Here is a 20,025-nt window from a genome sequence, read left to right as displayed (position 1 = left end):
TAACAATGCAATGAAATGCATAAAAATGTACTAAACTTTGAAAATGAAGCGCCAATAAAATATTTCAGTGTCGATATTGATAGGTTAGAGTTTAACAATGAACCTTCTGTAATACAAAATAGATTTGATGCATTTTTCTCTGTGTGAAAGTTGACTGCCATCGGAACGAAATTATCCATGTCATCCAATCGATGAAATTAAGGAAAAACAAATATCTCTATACCGAAAACTGCCAGAGACAACAATTAATGTGGAAATAGAATGATAAGTTATTAATGCATGTGCACGTGACATCAAACCAAAACATTAACTCACAAGAACTGAAACTACATAAATAACATTAATATATCTTCAGGAAAACCTGATTAAAACAAAAAACATGCTATACAAGAATTGCAAATAGAATTCAGTTTCGATTATTTAGTTCTTTAGTTGTACTTATCTCTTCAGGTTAATCGTGAATGGGACGCTCGGCAAAAATAATGATAATAGACGCGACAATTGACGAATGCTATATTATTACGTGAAAGTTATATTAGGGTAAAAGAAGGGATGTTCGCCATGCTGGGAATTTCGCCGTACTTGTGGTTTTTGTAATCGTAGATAGAAACAATAGGTTGGAAACACTCACTGATGCCTGTAAAATTGAAGTAACATGTGCCTTGTTTCCACTGAAAACTACAGTGTGGTGAGCGAATTAGCAAGCAAACAGTACAGTTTGGAATGTGCAGTTGCGTCTATACAGAAGACAAAGAAAGGTGCCGAATTTCAATACTACCTTGGAAATTGTCATTTCGTGGCAGATAAGAATTATTTTTCTTTCTTTAATTATTGATATCGTAACCTCAAATCTTAAGAAAGTCGTGAAAAGATTTGCTTTGGAAAGCGTGCATGTACAGGCTATCTTTCACACACAACTTATTCACAATGCATATGAACATTTAGGCCTATGTTTCTTAAACATGTTTGTATTGTATCTTTTGAAACAGTTTTGTATTGTCATTTGTAGGTTTTTTATACTTTGCTGTCTGACTTATTGCCAACAACTTGGTATTACATACACTTAAACTGACGATAAAATGATAAATAAGTTAAATTTGCGAATTTCCCAGCATGTGGCGGGACTTTCGCCACTTTTTCTCATTTTATTATTTTTAATATTACGTCATAAGTATAAGTAACACAGTATTTATGTTATATTCCTCATAATCCACAATGACTACTTTTTGTATCGTATAAATTTTGTCCTCTTCCAGCTCGTTTAGAAGGAAAAAAATGAAAAGCATTTTGGTGGCGAACTTCCCCTTCCTTACCCTATTTTCTTTCAACGATATCAGGTGAAGTGTTAAGTGAAAATTAATCTAAATGTATTCACTTTTCATTCATTACATAAAAAAATCATAAATATAATAATATTATGTAGATACAAGCCTATATGTAGGCATACTTGCCCTATACTCAATGACTGCTTAACGCCGGTCATGTCCGTTTGTTCGTCCGTGTCAACTATTAGTACGTCAGAATTACAACACTTAAAGAAAGAAATTCAGGTTGACTGATGGACCTGCCAAATAGTAGCTCAACGAAATTTAAATTAATTCGATCGGCATCTCTGTCTGAAAGTTAGAGACAATAACTGATCTGAAGTGACCTGTCGATAGCAAATGTAAATACCTAAAATTATTTCCATTGGTCTAGAACAAATATGGTACAATATGAAGGGTGAAAATACCCCAAGTGCTGAAGCACAAAAATTTTCTCTTCAATCAATCAACCGAATATTGCTTTCTGTTGCGATATCTTCGAAATTCTTCGAGATACAAATATGAAAGTTGACGTGTTGAAAGAACTGTTAATTATCAACTTCATACGATATCATATCAATCACCCTCACATTTTTTTCTAGTTAAAAATCGACACTAATCGACAGAGATAATTTAGCCTAACTAGTGCTATTGCGAGAGGAAAGGTGTAGGGAAAGTACACGAAAATTTTGCACTTGTATGGTATGTATAGCTGTAAAGGCTCATACTGGAAATAAATTCTATTCTATTCTATTCTATAAATGCTTTGGTGGGTACATCCGTTTGTCTATGGGAACCAAAAAATTGAGTCAACATGGAAGATTCGATATCTCATCTAGTAACTTAAGATACAAACTTGTGATTTTGTTGGACCGATACACATGTTTCAAATAAGGTTTCATTCGGCAAAAAATTTCAACTGGAATATCCATTGGTCTGTTTAGTCAATATAATAAAAATCTTGATTACTCAGAAAACACAAGACATAACAAAAATGAAATTTCGTGGACCGATGGAAGTACAACATTGTAATGTAATGAAATATTAAAATTTTCGTTCGAAATGCCTGACTGACAATCAGAGTAAAACAATTGACAGTAACAATCTATTGAACTATATCTAACAAATGCAGAAATATTATATTTGGTGAAGTATAGTGCTGATAAAATAATAATTTGGCTATCTAGATTTTGTTGTTTAGAAAGCTATGACAAATACAGACATTACATTCTGTATGAAGAAATCTGCTAGGCAATTATCGTATATGTCTAATTTCAAACAAGGTAAAATACATTATACATTATCTAAATAACTGACCTCATCTGAGAAGATTAAATTTTTATTATTGTACTTAAACAACATCGTCTTGTCTTGTAATCAAGGATCCCGGATTCGTTTCCTGGTTGGGGCCCAATGGTTCAGATCACACTTTAAATTCTAGGTTCAGTCCCCATTAGTTTATCCAGAACAAAGTGAACTTAAAACAAAAATTTTTAAAAAAATGTATTTAAACAGCATATTTTTAATTTTCTTAAACTTTTTAACAAATTTATATTTTGTTTGTTAATCACATTGAACTCAGCATTTCTTATTTTAGTTAATATCTCTGCATTAGCCATTCTGGAATTCTCCCAACCACACATGAACTGAATATATGGGGGAAAGGCGGGCGATAATGGTGATGATCACATCATTTGTACTACGACCGAAATCGAGAAAGTGTAGAGACCCTCAGTATGCCTTCATAACGCAGCGCAGTGCACAAAGGGAAAAATACCACGAGAAGACATTGACTCACGATGTCTCTACCGAAAGTTTTGGGTTCGAGTACTTGCTTGTTCCTTTCTGAATGATTCTTTGTCAATTTCATCTACTCGTCGTCCATCACCATCGTTGCGATTAACTTCATGAGGCAGAAATAATAATAATAATAATAAAATATAAAATTTATAACAAAGACGGAAATCCCAACACACAAGGACTATAACTAAATTTCCCCAACACAGCTTCAACATATGGTCATAATATACATTTGTTTTTCAAACCAACAAAATAATATTTTGAAAATACTTCAAGAACTAATATGAATTATTGCTCACAAGAGTGAGTGGACGCATGCGTATTAATTAAAATTTAATTTCTTGCAATTCTTGTATTTGAAAATACAAGTGTTGGTGTTGTGGCAGGGTTTAGTGTAAAGTTCTACAAGTTCAAAGATGTCTAGTTCGATTCCAGAAAGCATGAGAAATGGGGAGGGGGTTGTCTATTTCTGGTTCTTGTCTCAGTTTCATTAATAAGTTCATCATCAATTCTCATCGTCGCGATCGATTTGAGGGTACAACTGGATTCAAAATTTGAGAAACAATTTCTAACAAATTAAAATAAATCAATAGAAAATGGAAAAAAAATAGAACAGAAGTTCATGTGACGCGTTCAACTTTTTATTTTCTGAAAGACTTTTAATGTGATGAAAGAATCTAAGGATAAAAATTTTATGGTCCGCAATTGTGTCTGTCGTTTTGTGTGGTTGCGCACAAAACTTCAACTGTTTGAAAATAAAGGGATTAAATATTTAGAGCTACAGAAAGACGAAGATCAATAGATTTGAGTAAATTGAATAAGAAACGATCATTATTAGAGATCAGGCAGTACAGGGGAACACGGAGGAATTAACAAGAACCTTAAATGAAATGACCATATTATGAAATAGTTTAAAATAAATTATGAACTTGAAGTCAGATCGGTATTTGCCGAAAAAAATATGAAATATGCTGTGTTTATGCTACGTATGTATTTTTTGAAATGTGTCTCTACATTACATATTAGTGTTTCATATCCGACAAGTTTCATGAAAATCAATATTTTTATAAATCTTGCCAGTGCATTATAGTTTTATAGATTACGGATTGGAACACCCTATTGTTTCACTAGTCTATGCTGATAGAAAATTTAGATTTCACATACAGGCACTTCCTAAATACTGTAAATCATATTTGTAAACAGAGCGAGAAATTTTGATATCTGGCTTCCTCATCAACCCACACAGTTAATCAAAAATCATATTACCAATACAAAACAATATATAAATGAGCTGGCGATTACTAAACGCAAGTCTCATTGATGTATAGCCTATTTTTTATTGATTGATTGTGACGGTGAATAAGTAACATGTTGGAGCTGGAATCACGGCCCTGCGGCAAGATTTTAAGAAAGGCAACGAATATGTAACTGTGAGATTGTATCTTTGTAAAATTTAAATACAAAGTATTTAAGTATGTATAGATGCTAGTGTGGCAATGTTTTGCAATTAACTTTTGGCAATTAGCTTAATCTGAGGCCAATTGCTGTTATCTAAAGGTTACAGTACTGTGTATGGAAACCAGACGTCATCGAATCGAGTTTCGTTAACCGTGAAATAAAATAATTACTGGAAATAATGATAATTTCTAGAATTCATCAAACCACACACGAGTTAACTGTTGAATTAAATAGGTTTAAGTCTAAGTTCTATTGTGATTTTATGGAGGTGAACAAGAAATTACATTTGTACTCACACGTGCTCTTCGGCTATAAACAAGTGTAGCTCACAGCATTTTCAGAAATGAGAACAAGAAACCATACAAATACAAGGTTGCTTGAGACAAAAACAACGGCATGACGGAACACACAAGCAACTTTTGTCCGGACGGACAAAAACAAAGATAGATTGATTAATATTGTTGAGGGAGTCAGAACGAAAAATGCTTTTGAATTACCTGGATGCAAATTGTAGTCGGGATACATAAGCGGCACTTGCGAACTGCAGCACATCTTCGGCCAGACTCTGCCTGCTGTGCTCCTCTGGCCTCCACCGGCTGCCCCGCCATCCGCTCTGACGAATAAAGAGTCCTGCTTCCACGTCGCAATCCCGCCTCCAGCCCATGAGCTACGGGGTAGATCCAGGCACCGGGGCGTAAGATGGGACAAGAACTTCCAATCACTAATCAAGGACCAAAGTTCACGACGGCGAAAGAGCACAGGTTTACCATTAGGAGTCGACAATAACTTTCGTAACTGCTCCTGAAATTTCGAAGATCGTGGCGCAATCCATCATTTGGCGCGATGAGTTGATGATTATATCAATGCAAGCGTGTGACCACCGTTTCAATGATCATCAACCATAATTGCCCTTGATCATTAACAACTATTTAGGTGTCTCGTTTCAGATCTATGAAGACTGGGCACACATCCTTTATAGTTATGTATTCAATCAATTACTATATGGAGCATAGATGGTTTACAGTCAACATCGGATCACATTTGAGAAGACTTCTTTGTACACAAGTATCGAAACACACAAGCAGAGAGTCTTGACGCTCAGTATCGTGCCGTATCTGTGAAGAATGGGGCACGAATCCCTTACAATCAAGTCTTCTCGCACACTAAGATCCGTCTCAAGCCTCCACGTAGCCAGTTCCCCTCTGCCAGCCCCCAACATTTTCTTTAATTTGGACCGTAAGCGCTGATTGCTCTGTTGTGATTTTATGTTTCTGCTCCAAATTGATTCCATTTAGCAGGGCGTCCCGAATAGGCCGCCTTCAAAATGCCTTAATCCGCGCTTCTAAATCTAATCTTTGTTCGCCTATCAAAGTGAAAGCTTTTAATGAGAGCCTAAACCAAACAATTAGTGCGAATTTGCAAGCTTGATGAAGAAACGAGGGTCGCTACTTACCTATGCTGCCGCCTCCGATGTTGTTCAGCATAGCGCCGCCAGGTCTTACGGATAGAATCTTGAGGAATCGTTGCGGCGACGACACCGCACCACGTACCAAATAAAAACTGCGACACAGACGGTCGGCTGGAGAAAAAAAAAATCGCCAAAAACCGAAAAGTTGAGGACGCGTTTAATGAGGACCGGCCGACGTGGCGACCTTGTTGGGGCCCAGTTGACGGATGGGTGGTCGTTGGCTGTCTCGATCAAGGAATTCCTGTTTGTATTTTAATACGACGGAATCACGGCGGTTCAACTTTTGTCTTCGGCAGGTCCCGCCCGAGGGCCACGCGGCGCAAATCAACCAATCGCGGCTGTCGATCCCGTTCGGCCAACGAATTCATCGTGTCGGATGCGACCCTCCCCGGGTATGGGCGGGACGAGCCGCAGGGCAGGGGGAGGGGCCTGGGCGAGCGGGAGGGAGCGGCCTCAGTCGGTGGCGGGCGGCGAGACGCGAGGAACCAGCGGAGCGCGTCGCATCGCATCCCACGCTACGGCGAGCATGGCTCCTGGCTCACAACAAATGAACGCCGCGGGCTATCGAGCGGCTGAAGAGAATCATTTTCGCCCAATTTGTCTAAAGCTGCCGTTCATTTCCCCTGACGACTCCAAACACGCATGGGCCGTCTTCCAACACCTCACTGCTTTCTTGAGGCGAACGAACTTTAACCCGTTCACAACAAACGTCTGACTGAAAAAAAGTGTGAGAACTTTTTTTTGTATTTAGTTTAATGTAGTAGCGCCACAAAATTTTCAATCTTTGTGATGTGAATTTGGACATTTATTTTGCATTAAAACTTTATCCAAAATACGATCAAGAAAAAAAAAGAGAGGAGAATTCCGCTTCCCCATTGCACATTCAAAAGGGAATAGTATATGGGTTACACGCATCCTTAATGTTGCACTAAACGCGCATGAAGCAAACAATTTTAGGGTGCTAAAATATTTTGTTCTCATATAATTTTCCCAAGGTATGAATATACGAGTATTTATGCACATACTGGATATTTCAATTGCCAAACAAACACAAATGTACAATCATTTGAGTAAACTGAGGTTTTTCAATGTTTTCTCTCAATCTCCAATGAATCTTATATAGGTTTCTATTCTATACAACTAAGTCCACTTTTTTCTATTTGCTACATCCATACTATCATTTTCCTTAAGTTAACGTGTGACGCAAAATGCGTGACGGAAGTAAATTACATTACAAAATTTGGAGCAATTTTTCACATACACACTTACAAAAATTATATCACAGTTAGAAAATATTTGCAATGTATCAAAGCTAAGACAAGGAGTGCAATATTAAAAACATATAGGTTAGAATACGTGACAATATATATATATATTGAGAACTATACAGTGTCATTAACATCCCTTTGCATGTTTTTACCCTAGTTTTTATTTTGTTATGCGAAAAATTGAAGTTTTATTTACCCTTGAAACAATAAAAAGCCTCACATTTTGAACATATATAGACCTAGCTTATTTTGTTGTTTTATTATTTCTATTTACGTCTCTTTTCTATCTTTCCATGTTATCACAACGATGAAGTGATGGTGAATGAATGAAAAAAATCAGGAAAGAAGTTGATATAACATCCATTCATCAGAATTTGAAAGTCCTTGATTTTATAGGGATGTACCGATTTTTTTTTCTTTTTGTCTTGTCGCTACCGGTAAAGTACGATGTACAATTTATCGATACCAGCAGGGTCTAATCGGTATTCAGTCTATCTTATATGAAACTGCAAATGTTCCTATAAGAACACGAATGGTTCGGCTCATTAACTTCATTAATTTATCCATGGAAGCAGGCGACTATAGAATGGGTTTCCCTTGGAAAAATAAATTGCCAGAGATTTACTTTTAAAAATATGTTCATACCATAAGAATAATAAAAGTGGCAGATTATTTCACTAAATTGTACGTACATTATTAAGATACATCGGACAAGTAAAAATCATAGGTACTCATACTATCGGCTGATACCGAAAGAAGACCAATTAATCCGCCCCATAGCATATTACATTGACCATTTCACTTCAGAGCGTTGCATCAAAGGTTTCAAGCTACAGGATTGGGACTTCATTTGGTCACTTGTGGAAGTACGAAATGATCCAGCTTGGGAAATTAACTTCACCAATAAATATTGTCCCCCAAGCAGAAAATATCACAGTAATTACGTTGAAAATCAGGAATCGTAGATTTCAAAGTAATTCCAAACAATTTTAAGCGCGTAAGAAAACAATTTTGTCTTCAAAATTGAAATTCATTACAGACATGATTATTTTGCATTTTATATTTCCATATAAGACCATATCATAACCCCCACCCCTTTGGCCCAGTATTTCTAAAAAAAGATTGTCAAAAGCAGGAAAAAATAGTAAAATGAGGGCTGACTATACTAAAAAAAAGTATACATCCCCCCCCCCCCCTGTTCGGAAATCGTGGCACGCCACTGGACCATATGCAACACACCAGTGATCTGTTAATGGCTTTGTCTAGCTGAATATTATTTAATTTTTTTCAAAAAATTGTGAACGGTTTAATTGCTCAACAAGACGACAACATTGTCACAAGAGTGCATTTTTTTTGCAAACAATGGATTTTAGGGAACTCCATTTGCATGTTTTTCCTAATTTTTTATTTTGTTATGCTGAATATTGAAGTTATACTTCGAAGAACACTGCGAAGTTTCTTCCATTTTAGGAGAGAAGTTACAAGTACTCGATGATAAAAATAGTGATTGAAACTTTTATTTATCATCTTCGTGATAAATTTTCCTAAGATTATAACGCAAATGATAGTTGTAAAATAGAAAATGTAAAGGCGTGAACTAAATACTTTACAAGTTACTGAAACAGTGTAAGTGAATCTACTTTCCAATTGTAGTTACGTCAGACTTAACATTAGAGTCGCTCAGAGAAGATTTTTCTTATCGGTATGACTGAAGTTATCTGACTCTACAGGGGTGACCACACGGGGGGGTTGTGGCGCAGATTGCGCCATCGAAATTTTTTTGGGGGGGATTTTTTCCTTAATGTAATATAAAATTCAACATTTATATATTATTTCCAAAATAAATGTAAAGACGTTTACACCTTGGTACACTATATTTAATCCATTACGGTAGATGAAGAAAATGAAGTATTTAGAGGTAGCGATGATGCCCACTGGTGGGTTTGTGAACTCACGTTATGTCCAAGCAACTTTTTTTTTTTTGGGGGGGGGACGATTTTTTGTGATGGAAATTTGATGTGAAACAGTACAGCATTTGGCACAAGTTGAATTACGTTATTAACTATCCATTGCTGTTACATAAATAGCAAATTCTAGACTGCTAAAGAAATTGTAACGGGTAATATTATTATTAAGAAAGTGGGGATATCCAACTCTTACACATTGGGTCTTAAATCGACACGTGGATTCTGGTGGAGGATTGAGGATGAAACGGGGGAGGGGGCAATATCCGACTATTGAATATCATTGTTAAATCTTAGATTGTCGTGGGAATTTTAGTTAGGGGGGGGGCTGAGCATTAAATTTGGGGGGGATATCCAACTCTTGTGTATTAATATTACGTCTGAGAATGTAGCGGAAAATGTGGTTTGGAGATTTTTTTCCTTTTGGAGGGAGTAATATCTAGGTTGAAGGATTGAATATTAAATTTGAGGGGAGGAGATATGGAGCTCTTACTAAAGTGTAAAATCTTAGATTGTCAAGGGATTTTTTAGGGTTCGAATATTATATTTGGGGACTATATTTAGCGATATGGTATGCGCACATTTCGGCGCCAAACATGGGAAAGGAGAAGCTGGAAAAGAGTAAATATCGAGGGATCCTATGAAAGTATTGACGTCCTTGCAAGCCTGCATAGAAATGGATATAAAAAATTTCTTGCTCGCGTCGCTCGCAATATTGCGTTACAAAAATGTGTGGCTGGCATTTTCATGAGACGATTGTGAAGAATTATACTGTAGCTGCATTACAAGACATAAACAATATTCTCGATATTTATTAATAATATAATTTCTTAAAATATAATGTTTAGTGTCGGTATACTGCTTAATTTAAAGCAGGTGAGTCAGTTTGATGATATGTTTCTATTAGCAATATTATTCTATTATTGATTCCCTGTAGGCTATGCTGCAATAGTTGTACTAACTGTGTACTTCATAGCAACGCCTTGCACATTACTCGATAAAACAGGAAAATAAATATTGTCAATTTCGCATTTCTAACTTATTGTTGCTAGATAATTTTGCTTTAGCAAGTAAAATGGCACTCAAGATGAAATCCATGTAATTATTGCTATGGATTACTAACAAAATGTAATTACCCCAAGCAGAGGGGGTGAATTCTTTGAAGGAGGCACCTTATTATATTCTCGTCCCGGCCTTAGGAATTTCTAGCTAGGGTTCTGTAATTCTCGATCTTAAGTTGTATAAGACTTTGTGTTAAATACCCAAATTGTGGGTTACTGGAATCTTGTTCTCCAACCACAAACACTGTATAAATACATATTTATATAATTATGACACTTGAGATTGTTAGCTTTCCGTTATTTCGAAGATTTGAACCATTAACAAATATGGACAGTTTAAAGGCTACTGTATTAAAATAAAATGAATTATTACGAATTCACCAAAATATTTTGAGGTGTAATGCATCCACGGTCTAGCTGGGGGATGGAAACCTCTGTTTGAGGACGGGCAGATCAAGTATCGTGTTCAATAAAGCTTAAAAAAAAATACTTTCAGTAGACAGTTTACTTTCGTAATTAAATACTTCATGTGGATTACCACATGATTTGGGGGGATTGCGCCATTGGCCTTGGGGGGATGGGCACCTCTGTGACTCTAGATGATACATATTATGATAACAATGGTTACATGAAATTGATGATGGAACACTCGTATTAAGGCCAGGACTCGAACTAGGAACTCTTCGGTGACTAGATCGTCAGTCGACTATTTACCACCGAGTCGACTGGAAAAGTGACTCTTACTGATGGCGTTCTTGTAGAGTAGGGCAACATCGACCAATCAGTTGAAAGGAAATATCTGCTGATTGTTGAAATTTTGAAGCTTATGACTGATATTTGACCTAATCAAAGTAATGGTTCAACGATCATTAGAGTAGCGATACCTCCGACTTGAAAAACCACTTCAGTAGTCATAGATTGCAGGCTGTTTCGTATCCAATGGATCTCCTAAGTCCCTTGCATGACACGAGGTTTAGCCATGATGTAAGCCCTGTCATCTACATCATTGAAGTACTTTTTGACTGGTATGATTCCATTTGCACCTTGAGCGTAGAAGAGGGTACAAATTACACCCTCCACTTCTTTGTCTTCGTTATATCCAGACTGAGGAGGAATAGTGGCACTCTTACCAGATGAACACATGCCTTTCTCAGATTCCCTGCCTTCCTCCGTCGTTTCAGAGCTGAAGCCTTCTTATAAATTTGTTTAACCTCACTTGCCTATACAGTTGATAAGCGAAAGGATATTCTGTAATATCAGCCACTGCTGTGCATCGATAACAGACCTGCGAAGGACTTCTTTTACAGGACTGTCAAGATGGTTGGTAACCTAGTCGTCATAGCTATTCACTTTTAATATTCGGATGCATGAGACACCATTACGTTCCTCTGTAGCGAATTCTGCAACATACATGTGAGAGTGTTATTCTTTTCCACCCATGGTAATGGAGAGGCTTCGATGCAGACCTTACATACTTGGTGGTGAACATCTCCTACATCTTAAGAAGGTTCTGCAACCACCTTGGTGTCCATATTCAGTGCCTGGTATATACTATGGTGCAGGACCGGCGCTAGTAATTTTGCCGCCCTGGGCGGTGGCGGCAGATGCCGCTCCTTTTCGAAAGCCTCCCTCCCCCGTCATTACGCAGCAACGGGAAATTGAAAATCAATATATTCCTAAGTAGAAAACATCAAACTATAAAATAAATAATGAGACTTCTTCCGCTATTTCAATACTATTAAGCAAAAATAATATCTCGCTCGACCAACAAGTATTAGGAAAGAAACGAAGGCTTGACTTCATATGTTTACCGTTGTAGGCCTGTGATATATGATTGTATTATTCAAATAATTACATGTAATATTCCAGGATCTCCTGCGTGGGTGATCTAAGGTCTGAATTATTTCCTGCGTTGTCCCCGCATAAAGCAGCTCTGGGGTTCTCTCAGCTTCAAATATAGGGTACCTGGGGGCAACCATGGGAGGTAAAAGCGACCGGAGAGTTGTGCTGATCACATCACCTCCAAAATGGCTAAGATCGAGAATGTGTGTCGCCTTACCCCTACATCCCCTAAATGTGCCTTCATGGCATGGTGCTACGAGGGGAGCCTGATAAGTATTGAGCCTTTCCCAGAAAAAATTGAGCTAGGAGGCTGAAATTTGCAGGATGTACTGGTCAATTCTGCTATATGTAATGGTGCAAAAATCGACTTTCTATGATTTTAATTTCTCTTTGCTTTTTAGGCCCAAAAGTTGCCTCTTGAACACTCCAAATCCTTTCCCCTTTAGGTGCTTTCTCAGATGGGGAAACAGGTGATAGTCAGATGGAGCCAGGTCAGGCGAATAGGGTGAAAGCCTAAGGAGGTCAGTGTCGCCATTGCTTCACCTGCAGTGTGTGGCGAGCCATTGTCAAATGGAAGTTAAAATCATAGACATCTGATTTTTGCACCATTGCATATAGAAGAATTGACCATCACACCCTGCAAATGTCAGCCTCCTAGCTCAATATTTTCTGATCAAGGCTCAATACTTATCACCCTCCCCTCGCATATCCTCAGGAAACTTTACGTTTACCTTTACATGTAATATTCTTTTTCGAATATGCTATCTTGCATAAAATGGAAACAAGCGTATTTCAGACATGATTGACGGAAGATGTAGTATTTTTGTTACCCTTAATTTTTTTTTTTTTTAAAAAAAACTTTGTTTGCCACTTGTTACGGTTACCGACAAACTTAATAAATTCGAAGTTCTACACTCACATTAGATGAAAATCATGACTCTTTATCAGCTTAAGGTCTCCTTTGTTCCAATTGTTTTATTAACACTCTTAGTTTATCTTTGAAATCAGTAGCCTTCATGTGTTAACATTCCGGCAAGTTTTCTACACTTTTCAGACAAAAGATCAGATGGCATGGATTTATTATGCTTACTAATAAAAAATAAATTGAAAAATTCACTATGATGTTTAAGCTGCTCAAATCTTTCTCTTAGAGCTAGAATAATCGTCTAGGTCCTGGTAATAAAAATCAACTTTGTACCGTTTTGTGGATGGATCTTCAACAGTTTCATCATACTGAAACTGCTTCTTCTTTCCATTCCGCGCCTGTACAGTGTTGTCTATCTTTGGATCATCTATATCTAAATTCGATGCAAATTCTTTCTTATCAACCTGGACTCACAGGACGACGCCCCCCGACTCCTCCACGAGTGGAGGGAGGCAGGCCCTGCCATGCTGCCAAGTTGCGTCTAAGAAACTTTGAAATTTTCATCTCCTGCTTTTTTCAAAACGCTGATATGTTTGCAGGGAAATCATTTAACAGCATCTAACACATCGTAGATTAATGTTTTGAAGACATTTGCTCTTTACATTACGTGGAGTAAAAAGTCATACCAGATAACTAACGAGCAAGGAATGTAAAGCCACACAACTGGTTTGCAATACAGTTTTATTGTCGCCAATTATTTGAAGAAGCGCATCATAGACTTCTCCCACTTGATATCTCAACGGACTTAAGGCATCGAATCTGCTTTCCCACCTTGTGGCTCTCAGTGGTTTTAAAGTGAGACTACTGACATGTTCCTTCAAAACTGTGAGTTGGCATATATTATTAACTTAAAAGTTATATAATATAATATAACTTTCAAGTTTTCAATAGGCTTATTTTATTCTTCTCTTCAAATATTGCCGCCCTGAAAATTCGCCGTTCTGAGCGGTGGCACGGTTCGCCACCCCCCCCTTCCGCCGGCCCTGCTTTGGTGGACAAGGTAGGTGGTTGGTTCTCTAGTGCAGCCCTGTTGAATGTGCTGACTTTTTCCAAATCCCCAACATCTGCATTTCTCTCCTGTTCATTACAGAAAGTCAGAATCGAGTCCGAGAGAGCTTTGAGGATTGTACTGTGCTAGATTCCCCAACTTAGGATAGCTACTTCCTGAGGTAAGAACTTCTGTCGTTGTGGCAGGGGCGCCGACTTGTCAAAATTATTGGGGGGGCTCTGATCACTGAAATAAATTAATGAATGACTCACTCTCTCCCTTTTTTAAGTTTTGGCCTCAGTGTTCGGAATCTCATAAAAGCCCATGAATTCCTCAAAAATATCAAAATTTTTATTCACAGTTCTAATGTAGAATATTAATTGTCCACGGATGGATATGTCACAAGTTTCGTCAACCATAATAGCAAAATATTCCCGACTTTTAATATCTGCTACCACGGAGCGCAAAACAGATCTCCCTAATATATCAGTGATCTCGTTCTGAATGTCATGTGAGAGCCATTTGTAGCCCGAATGTCCCATCCACTACCCTAGTTCATGCACATCGTCTTTTGAAACTCTTTTTAGTAAAAATTTTAACAATACTCATAATTACATACTTACTATATAGTAATAAGTCATGTGTTTTGCTGTCTCTGGTCATAGCCCCCCCAAAGTTGATGGTTTAGCGGTCTCAGCACCCCAAATTGATGATCTAGAACATTTCAAATGTGTATTTTAAGTTAAGTTCATCTGGCACAACTCGGAGTAAACTTTACAGGAGAAGCAAAATAATACATTAGATCCTCTTAAGCAAAATTATTAGGGGGGCTCTGTTCCACATCGTTAACATGGGGGGGGGGGTCGAGCCTCCCCCCCAAGCCCCATGGAGTCGGCGCCTATGCGTTGTGGTATATATTGTTATATGTATGCACACTGTATACTTATTATGCTATTTGTACGCATTATTTAGGACTTAATGCAGTTGTTTCAGTGTCCAACATAGTTGTTGACAGCAACCGACGAATTAAAGAAGAAAAACACTACATATGAATGAATGAATGAAATTTTCTTGAAGTTTTCTTGTAGAAGTACCGTTTCCTTGACTCCCATCTGTTTTTAAAGTTGTGGTAATGGCGTAGTGCGATGAATTGGCTTCTGTTACCTCTGCAACTGTCGCTCGAGGTTCGGTCTGTGATGGCAGTTCTATTACGAACTGAATGCTATGGTCCTTACAAGGGCCTATAGAATTTTGGTCCTAAAAAGGGCCTATCTTACTTTTTGGTCCTAAAAGGGCCGTTTTGCTATGATATTTCGTGTTATATCTGGGTTGTTTTTAATTGTCTGTTTAGAATGCATTTGTGATGAACTCGATGATTGTCTCTACGACTGCAACGAGTTTGTCTGTATCGTTCTTTGCCTTTAGGAGCTTGTCTTTCGTATTTTTGATGGTCGTTCTTATTCTCTCGTCTTGTAGTATTGTTAGTAGCCATTTGAGGGTTGCATTTGTCTCTTCTTGATCTTCAGTTGGAGTCTGAAGTATCTGACTATAGTTCATGGTAGTCGGTAGCTTGGTTTTCGCTGTTGGCTTCTCTTGCGGTAAACTGAATGGTAGTTGTTTCTGCTGTTCCTTCCCATAACCTGGCTTTGGTTTTGGTATCATCTGATGTACTGATTGGAACATTTTACAGCCCCTGTAGTTGGCTGGATGGCTCCCTCCGCAATTGCAGCATTTTGCAGGAAGTTTTCTGTCTTTCTTTTGGCATTCAGCTGTGAAATGATTATTTGCACATTTCACACATCTTGGTTGAGCCTTGCATTGGCTCTGGGAATGCCCTATCCTCTGGCATCTATGGCATTGCAGTATTCCTGGAGAGCGGTAAGGTTCCACTTTCATCTCGTAATTCATGATGTGGTCTTGACTGTAGATGTTACGTGTCGTCTCTCCTTTGCTCAATGAGACTAAGTACAGTGGCATCGGTGTCTTAATGAATGTCTTCGGGTCTCGTTTCTTCATCTGCTGGACTTGTTGTACTTTGTAGTTTTGTGCTGCTAGCTCTGTCTGTATTTCTTTCGTTGATAGGTCAATTGGCAGATGTCGGAGTACTACTTTTACCGGCCTCTCTCGGCGTGGTTTGTCGGTGGCGTAGCTGAGCGAGTGCTCTTTGCAGTGATTGATAAGCTTGTTGTAAACAGGTCTAGTATTAGCTTGTATCTTCATTCCATCATGTAGAATTCGGATCTTGGCTTGTTTGTCATCTATTATCTTTGTCACCGAAGTGACAAATTGATGGCTTCTATCTGCGTTGTAGATGTAGACTGCTGGTAACTTAGCAGTCAATTGTTGAATTGTCTCTTCATCATGATCTGAGAACGTTTGGTACGTGTTTGACGTGTCAATTGGCTTGGCTATCGGTGGTGTTCTAGCACGTATTGGCTTTTTAGGATGGATAAATGGTTCGTCCATGTCTTCTTCGTCGTTAGAAGAATTGCAGGGGTGTTCCCTTTTCTTGTTTTGCATCTCAAATTCACTTCACCCTTATTCCCCATTATTTATAATGAATTTTTAGGGAGCATATCATCATGAAGCTGAAGAAGACAGCTGAATTGAATTTTTGAAATTTATTCCCAAGCCACTTTATGAGCTTTGTTTTATCACTCAATTGTTAGACAAAATGTATGAAGTACTAATAATTATTTTTTGTCTACATGACTTAATTCCCAACATCTTGTTTTGCTGCCATCTATTGATTGATTTGGTGTTTAAAATCCACTTTATGTACAGTAAGGCTAATCGGGACTGGACCTACAGTTTAAAGTGGGATGCGAACCACTATGTGCCTCCACCAGATATCGAACCCGGGACCCCTTGATTACAAGGCGACGACGCTACCACTGCGCCATCGGGGAGGCCCTGCTGCCATATAGTGGCGAAAAATAGGTTTTTAGAGCTTTTGAGCGCGAATTGATTGCGAATCAAGAGCCGATTGATAACGAATAAGTACGTCTAAATCTTGCAATAAATAAATACCTATTCGATTGAAATGGAGTGAGATGCTCGTTCGGGAAAAAAATAGGATGTTCTTATGGCAAAGATGTCTACCATCTGCACTTGCCCGACTGGCCGTGTTGAGAGACAGTATTGCCAAACATCCATGATCAATTTGCTTCAGGAATGATAAGGCTGAATATGATTGTTGCAATGGAAGAATTTGGCTACCTTTGAGTGTACAGTAACTAATTATGGGTGTGTTTTTGATGAAAGCGAAGGAAAAGAGAAGTGAGGCGAGGAAGATGGAAGAAAGACTGGAAGAAGAACGAATGGAGTGAATGATCTGTTAGGGAAAGGATGCGTACATAGAGAACAAACTAAGAGAAGGAAATAAATCAAAATTTAATTACGGGAGCTCCACGAACTAAATCGCAAGGAAGACAGACAGTACAGGCACTGACGAGCTTTGACGAGCTTGTACCAGAAGTAATAATTTAACCTCCAGGATCATAGATGTAGCTGTAAAAAAAGGAGTTCCAAAAAGGCATTTGTCTGGAACACAGCCCTATATGGAAGTAAAATATGAACAATGGCTGAAGTTCAGAGGAAAATACTGGAAGACTTCAGTCCACTTTGTGTTTAGATAGACTAATCGGGACTAGAGATACAATTTAAAGTAACATGATATTCCAACTACTGTGAACTTTGCCTCCACAGCAGATTTAACACTGGACCTCTTGATTAACAGTCTACAGCGATACTAGTACCACAGACAAGAGTAACGGCCCTTTTGATGACGTCATCGAAGCCGAAAAGTTGCCCAAAATCAAAAAGTGTCATTTCTTAGGTCTGAACAATATGGAATCGAGCTACCTAGGTGAAATTTAATCCTTCTGGATTAAACCAATTTTAGGAATATGACTCTAAAACTAAAGCACCTTGCCTAGAGCTTCAGATACACAGATACACCAGCGTTTATGATGGAGTGGTCACGGTAACGTGCAACGAAGCCTGATTCCTTTGGACGAGAATGTATCATTGTGTTTGTCCCATCATCTATTTTTTTTTTATTCATTCTCACCGTCGCGGTTAACTCAATACATACAAAAGTGACGTAAAATAACAACAATAGAAATGATACAGAACATTCATGAAAACCAAAGCGTCAACTCATCGGGAATGGACCTACAGTTTAAAGCGTGATCCCAACCTCAGTACCTAAACTAGTGATCGAACATGAGACCACAGTGTTAATCACTTTCCATTAGATATCACAAAAGAGGTAGAAAGTGAGGGACGGAAAGAAGATGGTTGCAACTACAGTATATTTGGTCGTACGTATTCATAAACTTTTCCCGTAATTGATTTCCAACCTCCGTGGCGGAGTGGTTAGCACAGCGCGCTCTGAAACCAGGGGTCGTGCTTTAGTCCTGGAGTCAGATTCCTAAAAATGGTTTCATCCAGAGGGATTAAATTTCACCTAGGTCGTTCGATTCCACGTTGTTCGGTATAAGAACTTAAGCGATGGAAATTTGTGATTTTGGGTAGCTTTTGGCTTTTGTGACGTCATTAAAATGGCCGTTACTCATTATAAAATTGGAGAGCTTTGTGGGATTTTGAAAGTGCTTTACGTTGCTGGTTGGTCGTATGGGTGTTCGTAGATTAAATTGATTGATTAGAAATTCGATTTTAATTTTACCATTAATAATTTTATGCAAAAAAAAAAAAAAAGAAAAACAATGTCTGCTAGTTCGCGACGAGTGTGTGGTGGCTGGATATTCAAAACATACTAATATCTGTTTTATGGAAGTGTCCCAGAGAAGACATTCTATGGCGTGCAATGGCGAAGAAAAGCTGAGGACAAAATCAGCCCTGGAAACATTAGCTCCAGAAGGCATGGTCCACACAGGGGAGCAGTATTCAAGAATAGGAGAGATAAAAGCTGTGAAAGACATGTTAAATGATGATTGGTTTTGGATTTCAGTGAAATACAAGACCAAGGAGATGGATGGCTCCTATACAGTAAAGTCATGTAATACGGCCATGTACATTTTCTTTCCACAATACATGGTAAACTATCGGAAATGCTTTGAATTTAGGTTTAATATGAAAGGCAGTACAGTAAGTAATAAATCAGGAAAAATGGTTTATGTTGAACCTTTTCTACACACACTAATATTAATATTTTCACAAAAACAGTAAATTGGCCATTTTACAAAACAGTCCTTCAATATGGTCAAGGTATTACATGTGATGTTCTCAATGAGTACTACAGTCTTTACACACGAAAATGTCCACATTTTCAGCATGTGCACATTCCTCGTGACGCCATTTTCCACAGCGAGCACAAGAAAGCCATACGTATTTCACCTCCATGATCATCGCTGTAAAACCTGTTACAGTAAGTGCACTGTGAATCGTTATCTTCATCTTCTGATGTTTGTTGGGTAACTTTTTCGATCCCTTTCCTCTCTGCCTGGCCATTACACAAGACTATGTAACAATACACAGTTCCGTTTGTGGCTCATAGATGGCAGCATCTCTTGCCTTCACAGTGCCTTTGTATACTACAATGAGCACATGTTACCGACACAGGACGCTCCTGTTTGCAACACACATCTAACACTAATGTTACGTTAGAATATAAATCACCAAAGAACAATATGGCTGTTCTTTACTCACCTTCAGACACAGTGGTTTCATTAAAACACGCGTACGGCTGAACAAAGCACGGAGCTCAACATTCACTGCCACAGGACTGTCACCATAACTCTCACTAACAGATCGGTAGTATCCGAACAGATGTCTCTTCAGTCGTCGAGGCACAGTAGTACGAAATATAATTTCTGGCCATTTTACAAGACTGGTCGTATTGCCCTATAGATTCCCCAAATTATCGGTCTCCGGGTTAGTCTCCCTAGTTCTGGGACAACCCTAGTATATTTCCATTTATAGA

At 38.2% G+C, this 20,025-nt stretch overlaps 1 protein-coding gene across 4 annotated transcripts in view; it reads right to left on the bottom strand.

Annotated features, from left to right (window-relative positions):
• LOC145994729 (homeobox protein orthopedia-like) overlaps window positions 1–6,266 on the bottom strand; it is a 131,858-nt gene extending 125,592 nt beyond the window's left edge. For 3 of the 4 annotated variants that reach the window (XM_083130933.1, XM_083130936.1, XM_083130934.1), the window contains exon 1: window positions 5,060–5,362. In XM_083130933.1, the coding sequence (XP_082987059.1) occupies window positions 5,060–5,114 (55 nt within the window). In that variant the 5' untranslated portion in view covers window positions 5,115–5,362. Of the gene's footprint in view, window positions 1–5,059; window positions 5,363–6,015 lie in introns of those variants that run through there. The other variant, XM_083130935.1, reaches the window with a different exon arrangement.
• Window positions 6,267–20,025: the final 13,759 nt, after the last annotated feature.

The sequence above is a fragment of the Lepisma saccharinum genome, chromosome 11, assembly GCF_977018435.1.
Source record: "Lepisma saccharinum chromosome 11, izLepSacc3.1, whole genome shotgun sequence".
Taxonomy (NCBI): Eukaryota; Metazoa; Arthropoda; class Insecta; order Zygentoma; family Lepismatidae; genus Lepisma; species Lepisma saccharinum.
The sequence above is the reverse complement of the archived record's forward strand: the minus strand, read 5'-3'. Positions and strand labels throughout refer to the sequence as shown.